The 19104-nt window shown below is 37.3% G+C and overlaps 2 protein-coding genes across 5 annotated transcripts in view; one reads left to right on the top strand and one right to left on the bottom strand.

The window, feature by feature from the left end:
* Nucleotides 1-3212: 3212 nt before the first annotated feature.
* On the bottom strand, nt 3213-5205 carry LOC112575072 (N-terminal Xaa-Pro-Lys N-methyltransferase 1-like). The gene is made up of 2 exons (XM_025256628.1): nt 4963-5205; nt 3213-4506 (listed from the first exon to the last, which is right to left on the bottom strand). The coding sequence occupies exons 1-2, from the start codon at nt 5176-5178 to the stop codon at nt 3994-3996; spliced, it is 729 nt and encodes a 242-aa protein (XP_025112413.1). The 5' UTR covers nt 5179-5205; the 3' UTR covers nt 3213-3993.
* Nucleotides 5206-5344: 139 nt separating this feature from the next.
* LOC112575070 (kinesin-associated protein 3-like) overlaps nt 5345-19104 on the top strand; it is a 16802-nt gene continuing 3042 nt past the window's right edge. The window contains exons 1-19 of one of the 4 annotated variants that reach the window (XM_025256621.1): nt 5345-5504; nt 5842-5973; nt 6639-6793; nt 7030-7233; nt 7753-7889; nt 8496-8583; nt 9770-9868; nt 10455-10633; nt 10897-11059; nt 11926-12026; nt 12446-12664; nt 12808-12973; nt 13720-13845; nt 14576-14674; nt 15288-15373; nt 16365-16557; nt 17556-17597; nt 18559-18576; nt 18907-19009. In XM_025256621.1, the coding sequence (XP_025112406.1) occupies nt 5467-5504; nt 5842-5973; nt 6639-6793; nt 7030-7233; nt 7753-7889; nt 8496-8583; nt 9770-9868; nt 10455-10633; nt 10897-11059; nt 11926-12026; nt 12446-12664; nt 12808-12973; nt 13720-13845; nt 14576-14674; nt 15288-15373; nt 16365-16557; nt 17556-17597; nt 18559-18576; nt 18907-19009 (2348 nt within the window). In that variant the 5' untranslated portion in view covers nt 5345-5466. The remainder of the gene's footprint in view (nt 5505-5841; nt 5974-6638; nt 6794-7029; nt 7234-7752; nt 7890-8495; nt 8584-9769; nt 9869-10454; nt 10634-10896; nt 11060-11925; nt 12027-12445; nt 12665-12807; nt 12974-13719; nt 13846-14575; nt 14675-15287; nt 15374-16364; nt 16558-17555; nt 17598-18558; nt 18577-18906; nt 19010-19104) is intronic. The other 3 variants (XM_025256623.1, XM_025256622.1, XM_025256624.1) reach the window with 3 other exon arrangements.

Here is a 19104-nt window from a genome sequence, read left to right as displayed (position 1 = left end):
AAGAAAGCAATAACACACACATGTCGCACTAATGCATGACATGCTTGTTTTTCTTAAAGACGGAAGTAGAATTTACCTAAACCCATACAGACAGACGCCTGTGGGCTGTATTGAGTTAACCCTATTGTTTTTGCCAACAGTCAATACATGAGAACCAGACTACACCGTTGATAACATCCAACTTAGCCTAGCGTCCAATTTATTCTTGTCACAGGGCCAGGACATTACACTACTTTCACGATAGCCTCGCTCAACCCTTTGAAAGTAAACCAATCCGATTTAATCCAACTTTGTACCATCTTTAGCTTCCTTCTGTAACTGAAGATCAACAACTCCCTCTCTCATGCACGCGCGTGTGTATATGTGTGTGTATGAGAGAGAGAGAGAAATAAGAAATCTTTGTATATCTGCATGTGAGACAGAGACAGAATATGTTTATTGACGAGCCCTCTTTGTGTAACCTCCGTGGGGCCTTGTCCTTGTTGTTGACAGTCTGCAAGAGACCACGATCATGGAGCGTCAATCGAGTTTTTGACAATACTGTGCCTAGCTTCACTAGCAGCCTACATACGGGAGATTTCCAGTTTCGAGAAAGCTATCTTTGCCCATAAATCTTAGTTCAAATGCACTCCAAATAGTTCGTACTTCGCATGCGCATTTTTTATATCATTTTCATTAATTAAGAATGATCCACAGGGCATACTAGGGTTAAAAAGTAAATATTTAAATAAAGAAAAATATTATATAAAAAAAATCACTGGGTATTTTCCGGACGCCTACAAATGTATGCTACGTGGAATTGACTAGCGAACGATAACCGCCATGCAACGCCTTCCGCAGTTGTCGCCCTTGCAATCATTGCCACCTCACGGGAAACGAATTTAATACCAATCTTGTGCGACGGCACTGTGATGGATGAAGGAGTAAGGGGTTGGATGAGGGGGAGGAAAGTCTTTGAGACCACATTTAGTGACAGTGTGTGTTTTCAAGGAGATAGAGAATCTCATCACAAAGATAACTTACGCCGTTGCGGTGTTCAACTAACAATCAGAACGTTAATCTTGTTATTTATTCCTTCACTTCTTTGTAGTCATTCATGCTGCAAATAAGGATAGAAACGAAATTTTTAAAAATTTCTAGTAGTATCACGAATCAGCCTGTGTCAATGTTCAACTTGATCTTTTACCTGCTTTTTTTTGTGGTAAAAAGTGAGAGAACGTGTGAATGCAGATATGAAGGGTTAAGGGTCGAAGTTGAATGAGTGTATACTGTGTTGACCGAAAAGATCGCGAACATTATAGAATTGTCAGGCTTTCGGAGCTCCGATCGTCAAAAGAGAACTGCTACGCCGCGGACTTCAAGTCTTGACCAATCTAATTATAACATTTTTATACAATTATAGGTGTTGATAATTTTGATAAAACAAAATCTTTTTTATTAATGCTGATGGTGTATTTACATAATTTTTTCACCTGTGGTGAGCTGGTAAACTAGTCAGCTCTATCTTCAGAACTTTGTTTTTTCGTGTGTCGCCTACCTGTGTTTACTACAAAGGGAACTTCGGTGACAGTTCACTGGATACTTCAGCTGTCTGGTAAGATAAAGGTAGTTCCCTAACCTTTTCAGATCGTTGGGGAGTGAGGTCACTTCTCAATTTTATGAGAGGGAGGTGCCAAGCTCCTCTCCCTCTTTGCCTTATCTTCCCCAACCCTTTGTGGAGGCAGGCACCCATTCTTGCCAGTTGGATCGACTGGGGGAAGTTCGGACGCCAGCGCTCTAACCACTCCGCAATCACCATGGTGGTCAGCCTTAATAGCCCTTCCTCATTGGACCTGACCAGTGATTATGACTGGAGACAGAAGGAATGTGTTATTCTGACACAGCTGGCGATTGGTGGGTTGATGCTAGACCTGTCCAACATCACTGCAGGATAGACATAGAATCATTGTCATTTGAATTGACTGATCGTGTTGAACAATGTAAAGATTGAAATGATTTCTTTTGTTGAGTTTAATAACCAGGTTAAGTAATTTTAATTTTCCCCAATGAGGGTGATACATTTACCATTTTGAAATTATTATTCATAGTTGACTTCCTCACTGTGATCATTCCGACGCCTGATATTACTCCACACTACAGTTAGGTGTATGCATAAAGCGTGGCTTGTCATAGACAGCACATGCTCATAGCTGGTTAGGTTTACTCCTTGTTGTCTTGTGCTAAGTCCTCTGACCAGGCAGCTGATACACATCAGGGCAGCCAAAAGCAGTTGTTCTTCGGAGAAAGAATGCACAACTGTCTCTGTGAGTCGTGAGACCAATCATTCATAATCATTGTATATGAATTTGAAGTCCCACGGCCATAAAAAAAAGAAAGAAAAATGGTTGGTTCGTTGGGAATATGATTTTGCACTATGAGGGAAGGAAACAGAAGTGCCTGGAGAAAAAAACCCAATGGCCAGGACAATGAACTGGTGTCGCATACAGTGTCCCGAGACAAAATCTGAACTCAGGGCCTCTCTCAAAAATGGTGATAAGTGTTTTAACGACTACACAACCGAATGCCCAGACAGAAGAATGAAACTGGGCTGTCAAGTCAGGACCTTGCACAAATTTCTTAACTGATTTATCAACAATGAACTAAAATTCCCAGGTTATGCATCCCATTTTTCTGTTGCAGGCAAGAGACTTAGTGCTGATCCTTATCTTCTGAAGGTATCAAGCAATTTGAATACACCACATTTAAATGGATTTAAACTAAGTGATCTAATCCCTACTCAAATTCACATGTCAATACTCATGTAAAATGGCAGGGACCACTGTGCTATAGAGCAAGTAGTTCACGGTGTTAAGGAGAACCCAAACCCTTTCTTTCTGTTGATTTTCAACTATCTGATAAATCAGTGAGTTTCTGTTAGATAACTAAACCTGCTTGGGGGCAGCTTTAAACCACTGAATGATAACCCATACATCAGCTTTTATATTATGTCCTAAAATGATTCTGATGAAGTAAAATCTTTCTAATCAAAGCTACAACTAAAGATTAATGAGAAGAAAAAAAATAAGGAAAGAAAAAAAGTCTTGCCTGTGGGTAGCAAAAAGGCTGGTAGACCAAAGACTTGAGTGAAGCAGTCAGATACCATATAGCCATGCAATATGCAAACAGATGTTGACATCCAAGGCAAACAATCTAACACATAAAATGAGTTCTTGTAAAGGTAAGATGTAGGCTGTTTAATATGAGTATATAAGCAATGCATCTAAGATGCATGTTCAAATTACAAAAGTAATGGAAAAATGTCTTTAGATGATGCTCTGCATAACCAAATGCTATGCTTCAGAAAACCACTTTTGTAAAAAGCATAAAATGTGACAATATGAAATGCAGCCAATCTCAACCTCTTAGGTTCCTGCAAGATAAAATTAGAATGAAAAAAAAAATACCTTTCTCTAGTACCAGATTATCACATCCACAACTTACTGATCACATAAACATACAGTGAGCTGTACAACATACAATGTGTATGCTCAAACTCCCTGAGAATTGAATACTTTTTTAAAGGTTTTCTCCAAGGTTAAAAAAAAAGTTCAGAAAGGCTGCTCCATGTTTACACAAATCTTTCAGATGTTCTTCAACTACCTACAGTTTAGCAAAGGAAAATGATGCTATTCAGCCCTGCTTTAATCATTCACAATGTTTTCATCAACATGCCAGATTTTAGCAACTGACCACTTTGCTCCCCCACTCATCTCAGCACCTCCCCCCACCCCAAAAAACCTCCAATTAAGCAACAAAGACAAAATTTCTTGCAAGAGATGTTGCACTGGTTATCTGCATATAAAGAATCCAAAAGTGTATCCCTGTTGTTTAGTAAGATGAGCCTGCACCATCATTACACACTGAGAGTTTTATAAATGCAGAGCTAAGAGAAAAACACTGATGGCTGGGAACTTTGAAGAAGATAGAAACATGACAGATTAAATACCAAGAAAGCTATTGGAGAGCATACATATATACTTCAAAAATGTCTTTTGGAAAACCCTTTTGTTTCTCTTTCTTGATAATAGTCAGGCCACTTTTTGCCAGAACCTCTTCCATGTGGGCCCTAGGTCGAGTAAAGCTGGAATCATCATCATCGAAAACTATCTCTTGTCCCTGAGCAACATTTTCCTTCACAATTATGACACCGTTTGGTGCAAGGCCTGTCCGACATCGTTGCAGGAATGACACAAGATCATCGTCCCTCAGGTGCGACAAGACCCATTGTGCCCAAATGACATCATAGCGACCATTTTCTGGAACAAAATCCTGCAGCCCACAGCAAAGAAAGCGTTCCACACGTTCAGCATCATGACCAATAAACTGTGGGGCAGCATCAATAAAACTTTGGCTCTGTTCAACCATGTCAACAGTTTCAAACAGAGGAAGCAGCAGCCGTTTTGTGATGCGTCCAATACCTGCTCCACAGTCCAGTGCTCGTCCAGCAGTGGTTTTTCCACCACCCATCTGCAATAAAAATATAACAATGATAATGACGTACATCAACGATTAATATGGCTGACATTTTGATCAGGAATAAAAACAAACTGCAGTGATAAAACAAAGATATTCAAAAAAGGAACACAACTTCAACAGGTCCTTTCCCCAGTTACAGACGATGTTAAACTGCTTTTACAATTTTCATTTTAAATAAGCCGAAGACTAAACTCTATCAGAATTTTCAACTTCTACTTAAATTTCTAATTACTTTTATCCCTCTTATATTCTTGGCAAGCAGTTACATTTAACGTTACGTGTTAGCTATGGACAAACAGAAAGAAAAAACAACTGAAGTTATAAAAAAAAATTTCAAACATGGAATCTAAACTATATTTCCAATACAAACTATAAGTAGTAAATGTCAGTTTTATGAATTTTCAAATCTGATTTAAAGTACACCTAAAGGGCAATAACTCTGTTCACCTTCAAAAATGGTCGTAAAAATGCTCGTGAACCATTTATATCTGTGGGAGAAATCTTTGCGAATCCACCAAGCATACCATTTACTGTTGGGCTAATATGTGACCAGTAATTTTTCGCATCCGAATAAAAGCTTTCATTGTTGATGAGTTTCTGCACAGAAGTTCCGTCAGCTTCTTTCACTTCTTCGTCAGCCATACCGCGCTTTTCGTCTGCCATGTTGTTCTTGCCTGAAACTCTCCACACCATCATGTGTGTTCTTAGGCATGTTAAAAAAATGAAATCTATAGTCTTAATATGTAAAAATAATTCCTCTAAATCTTTTCTAGAAGTTATCTCTATTGAAAATTATTTTAAGCAAAGTGGCAATGAATTGTATTTTGATGGATCGGCTTTTTTGAGAGTATCACATATTTATTATGGCCGACAGTCAACACAAAACTGGAAGTGAAGTCATTCTCTGATGAACGTACATTTTAAACTGTTAGTAAGGAAGACAAGAAAATCATGATGATGCAGGCTGAGGACGCTAGATATCTGAAAAGGTTTTATATTTTCCATTTCTATTGTACCCTTTAACGTAGAAATTATGATTCAATTGGTTCCCAGGGGGACATGATTAGCAAACGCACGGTTTAGAATATGATCTGTTCTTTGAGTACTAATTTTGATACGAATGGTGCATCATTTTGTGATGCTTGTCAAAACATAACCTTATATCGATGGTAGTTCGTCACGAGGTAAAAAAAAAAAAAAAAACCAACCAACAATAACAAACAGATTTGTCTGATTACTTAGGTGATGTATCACGTATGCACTAGCATATTATGTCGGTTTCTAATACTTAATGATATTTGTTTACTACGTATCCCCATGCTCCAGGAAGGTTAAAGGAGGTAGTATAGATGTGCATCCAACAGAAAAGGCTCTGGTGGTCAATTATGAATTGGAGGCGACTATTCTGGGTGAGATGGGAGACCCCATGCTAGGTGAACGAAAAGAGTGTCAAAAGATGTGAGTATAGTAATGGTCTTTATATGTATATGTTAAATGGTATAACTATATGTATATCTAGGATACATATCTGTACATGTTATTTCAACATGTCAAATTTTCCATTGATTGTTAAATACCTTACTAAAATTAGGAAGGAAGTTAAGAACTCTTGTAAAAAGCTTTTTTGACTAAATAACAAGGACTTCATAAATAAAAGATGTTAGTACATATTTCCCCAATGTTTGAAGCTCAGAAATTCTGTCTTGTTCAGACTGAGGCCACGTGTTTATCTTTGGTTGTGTGGCAGCATACAGAACAAATAATGCAGCCCTGTATATTTAAATTTCATATTATATCAAACACACACACATACGAAGCTCAAATTTTTTGGATTAATTCCAAAAATTACCTTTGGCTGGCTGTGAGGTCTTAGAGATGGGTCTTTAGTCACCGGTCACAAGTGCCAAGCCAACAATTCAGGGCACAGTTAGCAAAGTCGACTTATCACTTGAGACTGGCAGTTTAAAAATTATTATCAAGATCTCTCAAGTAATCTAGCTCAGATGTCCCATTATTGCACAGGCACCACATGACTTCTATGAATGTGCAACTGAAGCTTCCAGGATCAGCTGATGTTAAACAACAACAAAAAAACAAACCCCTGGTTTTACTTTTTTTCTCAGCATCCGAGTGAAAAACCTCCATGAAAACAGTGATTTAACAGCTCTCGCCCGCGAAATCATTGACAAATGCAAATTAATCCATCCTGCGAAGTTGCCAGAGGTGGAGCAGCTCCTTTACTACCTACAGAATCGCAAGGAAGCTACAGCTTCTAAAGGTGTGTGTAGTAGAACATGCTGGGAAATTTTGAAACTCTTTTTCTGAAACATCAGACATTCTGTGAAAGCATAGGGTAATAAAACAAACTCATCATATAACTTTTAAAAGAATGAACTCATGTCATAAATAAATCTTCAAATATTTATTGACCTTTGCTTTTTATCTGTAAAATAGAAGAATTGATGAAAGCTTTTGTGGTGCTTATAGCTCTTTGAAATGTTTGCTATGTCTAAGCATCACATGGTAAAACACAGCTGTCAGACAAACCAGAAGATCCTGGGATTGATGCAACGGAAGTAGATGAAGTTGCAAACATCAATGATGTTGATGAATACCTTGAAATGCTGTATGAAGACTTGCCAGATAAGATCAAAGGCAGCGCACTGCTGCTGCAACTGGCACGGAATCCTGACAACCTTGAAGAGCTTTTCCAGAATGGTATGTAACACCTTTAAAAATGTTAATATAATAAAAACGTTCATAAGATTAATAATAATGTTTCTTATACACTACCTGGTTGCACCATCAAAGGTGGACAGAAGGCACTTTATAGAAATATGCATACACAAACAATATATATATGACGGTGCATAAGCACACATCAGCAGACATCAAGTGTGCTTGCACAGTCAGTTGCACATTCATTCTTTCATTTCTTGACTGGTATGGGCTCTGTTTGTTCGCTGATTTGGGTCATCTGGACAAGCTGAATAGATACAACAGTTTACAAGACTCCTACTTATCTAAGAAATGTACATTTGAAAAGAATATATAATGGAATGTTATGTTTGTATTTCAGTTTGTGCAAATGATATTTTTAACAAATGAAGGTCAAGTTATTCGTAAAAAACATATTAAAATAAAACCAGTCTCATTACCTCCACACACACAACACATGATTTAGAAGAAAATCATAAAACAACAAACATGATTTTCTCTTTGTCTTTTTAACAATAGAGACTGTGGTGAGTGCATTGGTGCGTCTGCTTCGAGAAGACTGGAAGCGAAGTACTGACATGGCTACAAACATCATCTATATCTTCTTTTGCTTCTCTTCCTTCTCACAGTTCCATGGGGTTATTTTGCATTTCAAAGTTGGTAACAGTAACTTCAATTTGCAATTAGATAAAAAAAAATTCATTTGTTGCTCTATGTCTGTCGTTGATGAATGGATAATTGTCTACAGTTAAGTAGAGTCCACATTTTGTAAAATTTTGTGAATTTTATCCAGTCAAGTTAAATTTGTTTTGACTAAAAAGGCTTGGTCCAGTTATCGATAGCATATTACAGAGTACAGTCAGGATTATTAAGTTTCCAGCACTTATTCTCCCTTTGTCTATTTTTGATTATCATAGTACAGTCTAGCTTTAGGCTGTCAATTGAAAATAAAAATATTGAAATCAAAATTGAAGCTACTCCAATAAGTCTATGAAATTTCTGGAAAATGGAAATGCACCTTGGAGATGTTGGTGCATTTAGTAGTCAGCAGAAATGTACATTTGAAATGTTATGTTGAAAGAGGTGCACCAGAGGGAGGCTTGTACAAGTCAAAGCCATTTGAGCATACCGTGTTCATCACTATTAGTGGTGAAGCAGATCTGAAATTTAAAGCATCGTTTCCTAAGCAATGTATTATTCTTAGCATTTTGTTTTGATCTCTTTGTGTTACATTTACCGTTATTGTTCTACTGGCACATCAGATTGGGGCACTGTGTATGACCATCATAGATCACGAGCTCAGGAAACAGAAGATGTGGCTGGAAGAACTTCAGAAAAAGAAAAAGGCTTATATCCTTTTCTTTATTTTTTTTTTTTTTTCTTTTTTTTTTTTTTTTGCATGCTGAGCATCTTTTGTCACTACATCTTCCATGTTTAAATACCAGAATATGAAAATTATGAACCATCTTAGGCTAAACTATGATCATTTAATACCTGTTTCATGTCACTCGCATTCACTTCATCTCAACTATGCATGCATCAAGACATTTGCGTGTTCTTTCTCTCAACACAAAATACAAAGCAGATCTACCTCTGAAGGCCCTGTTTACTTTAAATACAACACACAGGCTTACTTCTTTAGTCCAAGACATTATTTTTCTATAATTCAAACGCTCACACACATGATACTGATTGTGAAAGGACAGTCTCCCAGCCTGATCACAAAAGGTTTTGTCAATCTTTTCTTTGTATCAAATCAATCACATCGTAATAGCATCTACTCATAGTAAAGTCAAGAATTTTATCAACATTAAAAGATACCGTATGATCCTCTTAATGATGGTGGTTTAGTCGCAAAAACCCACAGTTTCTGAGGTTCAGCTTTGCTTCATCATTGAAGACTAAAGTCACACACCGAAACGTTCAGGTTGGTGCTGTAGTGTTGACACAGGCAGCTCTGCCCAGTATGTGCAGGCTGTAGCTGCAGTCATGTGATGAAGCTATCAGGTTGTCGCTCTTGCATTGACATCCTTTGAATTGCAAATTAAAACCAAAGGGACAGAAAGACTTCCTGTGTGTTTTAGCATAGAGTCTGGTCAACACAAAGGACAGACAAATAAACTGTACCTTACAGTAAGAAGTATTATAAATTAATTTAATTACCAAGATACGTCTTTAATCTCTTTTTGTTATTAAAAAAAAGTCTCGTTTCTTACACTAACTTGCCCCGTATGCCTGCAAGCCTAAAGTGGAAATGAATGCAACTCGCCATTACCTAACACATCTTGACATCCCATAATAACATAGAAGGATACTAATGGTCAGCATATTATTCTCAGGAAAATGTTTTGCAGTTGTTATAATGTTAGTTTTTCTTTAGAAATAATTCTTCATTGTTAAATTGTATTTTACATTATGTTTATGATCAAGAGATCCATATTTCATGACAGACAGCATTGAAAAAGGCTGCAGAAAGGTAGCGGCCCCTCATAAAATAAATTGGTCCAGGTGGTTGATTTCCTTAATGCTATTTCACCTGAAGCCGATAAGAACAGCAGCAAGCTGAGAGAAGACTATGAGAAGAGCTTGAACAAGTATCAGGGCCTTCTTCACAAACAGGAGCAACTTTTACGAGGTATTGACAATTTTTTAATGTGTAAATAATTCCACACATAACCATTTTAATTGCTGGCATTTGTATTTATCCTGATCCCAAATAAAATTAAATCTTTACATTTACAAATGTGCCAGATCTCCCCCCTCTCTCACACACACATATATGCATAAAAGTATGCATTGCCCAAATATTGGGTTGGGACAAGGGAGGTATTTTTATGGGGACAATATCCTGTTTTTGAAAATTGAATTTCTTATAAAATCATTATCATCACCTGGACACAGTTATTGTTTGCCTACATTAAAGCTTCCCTCCCACCAAATTACACATAAACTCAAAGGATTTATTTTCATGAAAAAAGTAGCATCAAAAGCCTGGTTTACTGTGATCCAATAGATGACATTTTCAAAACATTAACTCCCCGCACTAAATCTAGCCCAAATCTAATTATGCATCTACCTTCCTGGTTTCCTTAAAGTTCACACACACACACACACACACACACGGAGAAGTCTTTTTTAATTTATGTTTTTAAAGTTGAAGATTTTATATGGATAAAACTCATTCAGTGAAGAGAATTTCTTTTTCTTTTTTTGATTGGCAGTGGCGTTTTATTTGCTCCTGAATTTGGCTGAAGACCTGAAAGTGGAAGTCAAGATGCGGAACAAGGGAATAGTGCGGATGCTGGTGCAGACGGTTGACAGAGATAACTTTGAGCTGCTTATCTTGGTGGTGTCATTTCTTAAAAAACTCAGTATCTTCATAGAAAATAAAAAGGAAATGGTGTGTGTAGAGTGCTTTTGGATCTTTTCTTGCTTTGATTCCAATTTATTCTTATTGTTTATTGTGCATGTTTGATCTGTGTAATAAAATGTGTCAATATGTTTTTATAATTTTATTAAGAATTTTTAGATTATTTATTGGACTCTTTTGGCTTCTATCTTTGTATTTTAATAGTTCATATATAAAGTCTGTAACCTCCCCTCTACCACAAGCAGATTATGCATTTATAGTCAAGAAACTCATCTAAGTACTGTTTTATGTAGGCAGATTTAAACATCATCGAAAAAGTAACCAAGCTGGTGCCTTGTGATCATGAAGACCTTCTGCACATTACACTGCGATTGCTTCTCAATCTTTCTTTTGACCCTGACCTTCGAAGTAAAATGATCAAATATGGTCTGTTGCCCAAGCTGGTTGGCTTACTGAGTAAGTATTTGTTTAATCCTCTTGAGTACATGCATACCTGAAGAGGAAGGGTATCAAAACTGAAACAAGTTGAACACGGATCTGAGCACTGTGTTACAGAAAAAGTTACAAAAACCTACTTGTTAGTTTGCATGAATTGGTGATGCTGAATTTTTATTTATGGATTCACTGACATTTGGAATCTTGCTTTAACCAATGAAGGAATGGCTTGCTTATGCTAGTGACATCACAGGACTTTGGTTGTGAACCTTTTTTTCCAAAATCATTTGATAATGTCTTGTTCATACCTTGTCTGCCAACAAGGCATTTATCTGCCAAAAATTCGGAGAAATAGTATGAGAAATACTAAACCCAGTTATTTTAAAAATTGAATGTTGGATTAAGAAAAAAAAACACCATGAAATCCAGATACCCTTTATAACTTCTGTAATGTTGAATGAATTATCTGCAAGAAAATATTAATTTGGAAGATGAAGAACTTGTATGTGAGTAAGATTGACAGAGCGTTTGTCCATAAAGTCTGTGGAAAGTGTGGGTTAGTAAGGAAGACGTAGAAGGACAGCATCAATAACAATACTTTTGAGACTCTGTGCAGTCTAATTTACTGTTTAATGTTGAAGGGTATTACTCCTTGATCTATGTATATGTATATTTTTTTAATGGTTCATTGGCACAGCAGTTAAACACTTGTCACCAGTACATTGAGGATGAGGTGTTCTAGTTTCAAATCTAGGGCACACTCTTTCTTCCTCTGTATGTGGCATTTGTTCACAGGGCTGGCTGCATTGCCTTGATATAGCTGTAGTTGCTAGCTAATTGTACAGCACCAGTCCCTCGCTGTATCTTTCATTGTTACTTTTCTGCAGCCAATGAAAATCATCGCCTGATAGTACTTTGCATCTTGTATCACATTTCAATGGATGACAAGGCCAAATCTATGTTCACATACACAGACTGCATTCCCATGGTAAGTAATTGGTCAGAGAAATTGTGTAAAGTCAGGAAAAAAAGTCTTTCTAGATTTTATCCAGTTTCTTTACTGTCACTTTGTTGATGTGACCTCTATGACAGTCATGTGTGCACCATAAATGGACAACTTTATGATGTTAGTGCCACCACCACCACCACCACTGCTATTCCCACTGATGTTACTACAACTACAAATCACAGCTGCCAGTCAAAAGACAATCCTGTGCACCTCAAGGAGTAAGAAGAAATAAACTAATAACTACATGCTATATATTTTTTCTCTGTAAAGTATTTTGAGCTAGCCTTTGATGGTGGGGTAAAGCGCTATAGAAATTCATGTAATTAAATAATGTATACATTCATTAACAGTGAATGTATCACAATATTAAATGTTAACAATCTTCCTTTAAACTATAGGTGATGAAAATGCTGCTGGAGAGTCCAGAACATCCCGACATGGAGTTGCTTGCTCTTTGCATCAACCTGGCTGCAAACAAGCGCACAGCAGCTATCATATGCGAAGGCTCTGGCCTAAAGATGTTAATGAAGCGGGCATTCAAATTCCATGACCCATTTGTAATGAAGATGGTGCGCAACATCTCGCAGCATGAGGGAGAAACCAAAAATCTTTTCATTGTAAGTGTTGGATTCAAGGAACTTTCTTTTTTTCATTTTTTTTTTTCCTGCAATATTTTCTAAATTAGTCGACAATTTGAACTTGCTTCAGATCTTGGTTTATTCACATTCACAAATAATCTGTTATGGGCTGTGCTTTTCAGGATTATATCAGTGACCTCTGCACAGCTGTGCTGAATGGGGACAGCGATGATTTTGCCTTGGAGTGCCTTGGAATTCTGGGAAACCTGACCATACCTGACTTGGACTATGAGTTGATACTCAAAGAGTATGACTTGATTCCTTGGATAAAAAACAAACTACAGCCTGGTGAGGTTGTTAGTAAGAGCTGAGTGTAGATACATTCATATGTTTAAGTGTGTGTGTGTGAGTATTAAAGCTATTATTGCTGGTTATAGACAACTTTATTTTGTAGCTCAGCAAAAGAAATAACCTAGTTTATACATCACTAGAGGCATACAAACAGTAGATAGAACAACAGGTAAAATCAATACCTCTTGAATGTAGAAACACAGTCAAAAGACAAAGAAGAAGTGAAGGCTAGAAATGGATATATGTTTATAGTATGAGCACAGCTCAACTCTTCAGCCTAACAAGGACTAACCAAAGTAGGAATTGAAAGGCAAACAGAGACCACGGCTAACAAACTATTAGGAGTAGTTTTAGCCCTTAATCCTAGTCAGGTCATCTGGTAAGTATCAATGAAAATTTACATGTAAAATGTTATTTTCCTTCTCTGGCCCCATTATCTGGGATAAAATAAATAGTTTTTAATCATTTTGTGCAGTGATCACCTTTAAACTTTGGAGGCTGGCCTTGACCAGGTGGTCTTCTCATTTCCCATCATCTGTCCCACTTCTTCCTCCATTTTTATTGTTTGCAACTGTTGTGCTATGTTTGTTTCTCATGCTGTTTTTGTTTGTTTTTTTGTTTGTTGTTGTTTTTTTTTGTTAAAATATGTTAAGCTTACATCTAAGCAGGGAAATGTGCTGTGTCAGCGATTTTGTATCATTATCATTATTTTTAATGTGCAGTATGCTTTGTGCTTACTGTAGGAGTCGCAAAAGATGACTGGGTGCTGGAAGTGGTGATACTGGTTGGCACTGTGTGCAGTGATGATGCGTGTGCGCGACTTCTGGCAGACAGCAACGTCATTCACTTGCTCATTGAACTCTTGAATGGTGGGTTTCATATCGTTCTGTCATTTAGTCATTTAAGGCTTCGGACCTTTTACTTCTGGTTTTTTTGTATTCAATCTGTATTTGCAAGGATGTTATCTTAATAAGTGGCATTTATTGTTGGTATATGCCAAAGGTAAAAGCAGCAGGTGTCATAGGTTGGTGCCTAGTTTAGGCTCAGTTGTGACATGGAAAGTTGCTAGTTTGAAACCTTCTGAGGTCTGCAACTTCAAGACTTCTTCTGCCCACACAGAAGAAGTGGTACCGGATTTATTACTAAAACTAAAGGTGGCAAAAACAAGAATTGAGCTATTTCAATACTGTGTCCTTACATTCACTGACAGCCTTACTGCCACTGGGCTGTGGGAATGTTACTTTCTACGCAGCTTGATCCTCAGCTTTCACCATTTTTTATTATTTTTTTTTTTTAGATATATATATATTTTTTAGACATTCTTAACTCAGTTTTGATAATCACATTTAGCAGAAATTAACTGTTTTTACCTTTAGGAAGTAGTATGTTTCATTTTTTTGGTTTTTTTGTGGTTTTTTTTAAAGCTAATTCACATGCAGTTCCATTTGGATACTTGAAATTTTTTTTTTTCTCCAAAGATTGCTGTTGATCGTTTTTCCTTAAGAAAATAAACGTAACCTTTATTGCTAGCAAGTCTTTAAGAGCTGATGTGATTAAATCAAACTTTATCCCATCTTGGTCACACCTGAATCATTGCAGCCAAGCAGGAAGATGACGAAGTGGTCTGTCAGATCATCTATGTCTTCTACCAAATGATCTTCCATGAAGCAACACGGGAGATTATTATCAAAGAAACACGTATCCTTTGGACCAGGTAATCCAAGACAGGCAGTGGTCAAGAATTTATACTGAGGGTAGTATTGATAGCTTGTAAATAGGGTGGAACTAGCACCCGTTATCTGGATAAGCAAAAGTTATAGATAATTGATAATAATTCAGAAAATTGGCAAATGCTAGAATAAGTGCTGTACAGTGAAATTCTTACCTTTCTTATGCTATTTATGAAGTTTTCTTGAAAAAAATCAGACAAGGAAATGCTGCTTTGTGTTCTTGTAGCACTTTAATTTTATTGACATGCAGAGTTTATGAAGAGTTAGGATGTCACTAAAATTTTAATCCGCTTCCTGCTCAAGAAAGAAAACTTAATCTATGACACATCTAGTGTATGTTCTTGTAGTTGGAAATCTTGGTGGTCTTGTGATGTCTCGCAGTTTTTGGGTTGTTGTTTTTTTTTTTTTAAGTCGATCCTGGATAACTAAATGCACAGCTAATTGAAGACCGGATGATTAAGGTTCCATTGTAATCGTTTTAGCTGCTTAATTCTGAGACAAAGAGGATGTGTGTCATTTATTATTGTCATTCCTGATAATTTTTAAACACGAATTCAGTTGATTTTCTTAACCAGACACAGAGGCCCCAGCATATCTGATTGATTTAATGCATGACAAGAATGCTGAGATTAGGAAAGTCTGTGACAACACCCTTGACATGATAGCGGTAAGTATAATTTAAGTAGTTGTATGTTTGGTGAGAACAGTCTTTCTGTAACCAGCCAGTCAATCGTGAAATTAACTTAACATAGCACACCCTGACAGGCTTCATTCAGACCTTCCTTGACATTGATCTGCGTGGACTAGTCATGAGAGGGTGAGGGTGGGGGGCAACATATTGGACACTTTTTTTCTTTTTGTAACAGAGTGCTAACTGAAAGATTAGCCAGATGGTCAAAGATTTCTGAACATTGCTGCTTGCAATGAGAATGCTGCTCTCAATCTCTCTCTCTATTTACCACCACCTCTTTTATATGTCTCTTATTACAATGCTGCTACTAATTCAGAGGTGATTAGCAGAATCTAGGTTTAGATATGCTTCAAGAGTAAGACACTCAAAACACAACTTCTGTGAAAATGAATTGCCTTGCAGCATGCTCACCGCTCTTCGGAGCACAACTTTCTGATAATCTCAGACAAGCTCTTATTTCATCTGGGTCTCAGACTATCATTCTAGTGACATGAATAAGTTGCTGGCAAAAACAATTCTGTGAAAATGAAAGTGGGGTGGGACTTAAACATAACATCCATGTACTTGGATTCAGCTGGCTACTTTGTGCATTCTCATATCCCAAATTGGGCTGAAACAAAAAGGCTACAGGAAAGAAGCTGATGAAAGATGATTTGCATTCTGTGTAGCAGGGAACTGAAACATATAACCTGTATTGCATCATGTTCCTGTTGTTTTCTGCACCAACTGGGGGAAGGGAGGGGAAAGTGATTTACGCCAAGCCAGCAGTTCTATCACAGGCAATCAGCTGTCCTTGTAAACAGGTGCTACAGAAAATAGTCTGAGACGAGATCTGAACCCAGAACAGCCCATCCTCAATGTATTGATGACAGGCACAAACTGTTGCTCCACAGGACTACCCTCACTAATGAGGGGGTGGTGAGAGAGCATGCAAGCGCACTTGACAAGCATTTTTTGAATTCAACAGGAGTTTGACGAGGAGTGGGCAAAACGTATCCAGCTGGAGAAGTTCCGCTGGCATAACTCGCAGTGGCTAGAGATGGTGGAGACGCGGCAGGCAGAAGACTTCAGTGACGGGTACATGTACCCTGATGATAGCCTTGACCCTTACCTGCATGATGCTGACATTCTTGATCGACCTGATCTGTTCTATGCACCTGGTGGGTAACAACTTTTGGCTTGTGTTGTGCTTTTTGTTCATGGTTTATTGCTTCTAGTGTAACACAGACAGTACAGCCAGATTCTTGTGTGTAGGTGGGGGGTATGAGCGCACATATGTGTACATGCATGTGTGTGTGATTTGGGTACATACATTCTTTTATAAATATAAAACACACAATGTATAAATAAATGATGCACTGGAACATTGACACAGTGATGTTTATAGAAGCTTGCTTGTATGTGCATGGACCTACATTTACCCATTTTTAGTCTTTGATTTGTGTTTGTGAGTTCATAACAGTTACTTGAATTTGAAGAGCCTTTTTATTTTGTAGATTTAAGTCACTGGTAGATTTCAAAGGAAGAAAAAAAATGTCTATCACACCATTTCTCTTCATTCACAGATCTTTCCTTCCTTATACTGCCCTACGCTACTTCCTTCGTCTTCTCCCGCTTTTTGTTTTACTTGTATCTTTTCTCACCTCTTTCCTACCCTTGTTTGTTTATCTCATTACCTAACCTTTGGTCTTTTTTTCTCCTTCCACCTCTCTCCAAACCCTGTTCCTTTGTGCTGTGACACCTGTCTCCTACTTCTGTTCCTTTCTCTTATTTTACCTCTTTTCTTTTGTCTTGACTCACCTTTTTCCTTTATATTGTCCCATCTTATTCCTGCACCTGTTTCTTTGTCTTGCGCCACTTTTTTGTCTGCCTCTCTACCTTTATCCAGAGCAATCTTTCTCTTGTCTCTGTTCATTTATCTTGTCCGAACTCTTTCATGCTCTTCATTAGTCTTGTCACACTTTCTTTCACTGATTTAAGATGACAGATTATTGTAGGTGTACCATTATGTTTTCCGTTGAGTCTTGATGAAAAAGTTTTCATCTGGAACTGATGGTAATTGAATTCTCTTGGCGGGGGGAAAGACAGCTGAACTAATTAGCTTTGACCCTGTTTAGTGTAAAGAGAAATGTTATGACAGAAACATACTATCTTTCAGCCAGCAGCAGTTCAGAAACCATGCAAGACCAAGCACAAACCAGTAATTTTATTTTTTAGTGCATGTATTTTACAATGGTTGTAACCTGTTCAAGGAATGATGACCGCATGCAAGGTGGTCCATGTTTGAGTGGAGCATGTGGGTTGGAGTGTGACAGACATTTAACAGTGATAGCTGTGGTGATGATGATGGTAGTTAAATATAAACACCCCCTTCTCATGAGTCCCCAACAAACACATGCAGTCATTTTCTTTCTGATTCATTGGTTTGTAAGTGTCAAGTCTCCTAGAGGACCTGGCTACTGCATTACATTCTTACAATGCATGGTGTACATTTGCTGCCCCCCCCCTTTTTTTTTTTTAACAGGGGATGAAGGCATGGTTTCATTTACTTTGTTCATGTGTGCTTGTGCATGCTAAGCATGGATGCAGAAGAGAAAGTATATGAGTTAATAAGAGAGAGAGAAAGTGTGTTTGTAAGAGAGAAAGAAAGTGTGTGGGTTTTTTTTAGATAGAGTATGTGTATGTGTTGGAGAGAGGGAATGTGTTTGAAAGTTAAATGCAATCTTCTTTATATCTTCATGATATTTTTGCAAGTTTCTGTAAATGAAACAGTGAGGTGGGGTGGGGGATGGGGGAGGAATGCATAGAATCATGAAGATATTCATTTCCTTGTATTTGCTTGCATGTACATGCATGTCTTCATATGTGTGTGTGCGTATGAGCATGTATGATGCATGTAGTTACCTGTTATTTCAGATGTGGGATTTGTGAAACAGTATGTCAGTGTTAGCATACCTGCACATCCCATGAAAAAATACCAGATTACAGTTAATGTAGTTACTTAGTGTGCTTTTAAAAAAGTATTTATATATTTAAATATACATCTCCATTTAAAAAAACTCCTGTAATACAATAATAAAAACTTCTGTAATACAATAATAAAAACTTCTGTAATACAATAATAAAAACTATACTTTTCTCTTTACTCCCATGCTTGCCAGCAACTGGGAGTGCGAAAGGTAAATAATCTTGTTCTAAACCTGTTTTTTCTGCTATTTAATTTTTATGATGAAAACAACCGTGTTTAATCATTCAGTCAAGGAGAATGAATACACACTACCTGTATTATGAATATCGGTAATCAGCAGAGTTGATTTTTTTTTTATCTCCCACTTCCCCTTGTGCATGAATTGGATAGACTTATGAGGATTTTTTGTAACTACAATTAGATAAAGTTAATATTTATCTGTTAAAGAGATAAGCACTTTGTTTAAAAGCTTTATGTGTGCATGTATGTGTGTGTGTGTGCGCATGTGTGTGTGTGTCTGGATGCATCTACTTCATCACAGATGGCTATGACCAAGGGCTGATGCTAGATGGACACCTAACTCCTGAATACATCGATGATGGAGGCTTGTACAATGGCCACAGGGATTACTATGGAAGGCAAGGGTAAGCCTTGGAGTAATTGTTTTTTTACCACCGTCAGCAGTCAATGTCTATTATTAGAAAGATCCTATCGAGATTCACTGTGTATTTGTCTGCAT

This window comes from Pomacea canaliculata, linkage group LG11 (assembly GCF_003073045.1).
Source record: "Pomacea canaliculata isolate SZHN2017 linkage group LG11, ASM307304v1, whole genome shotgun sequence".
NCBI classification, from domain to species: Eukaryota; Metazoa; Mollusca; class Gastropoda; order Architaenioglossa; family Ampullariidae; genus Pomacea; species Pomacea canaliculata.
Note: the sequence above shows the minus strand (reverse complement) of the source record. Positions and strands in the feature narration are given on the sequence as shown.

What these genes read in the sequence shown, in the direction of transcription:
- LOC112575072 (XM_025256628.1), bottom strand. Translation starts at nt 5,178, where the DNA reads ATGGCAGACGAAAAGCGCGGTATGGCTGACGAAGAAGTGAAAGAAGCT. An exon ending in TTTTACGACCATTTTTGAAG is followed by an intron (nt 4,507 to 4,962) that starts GTGAACAGAGTT and finishes TTTTTATTGCAG; the next exon opens with ATGGGTGGTGGAAAAACCAC.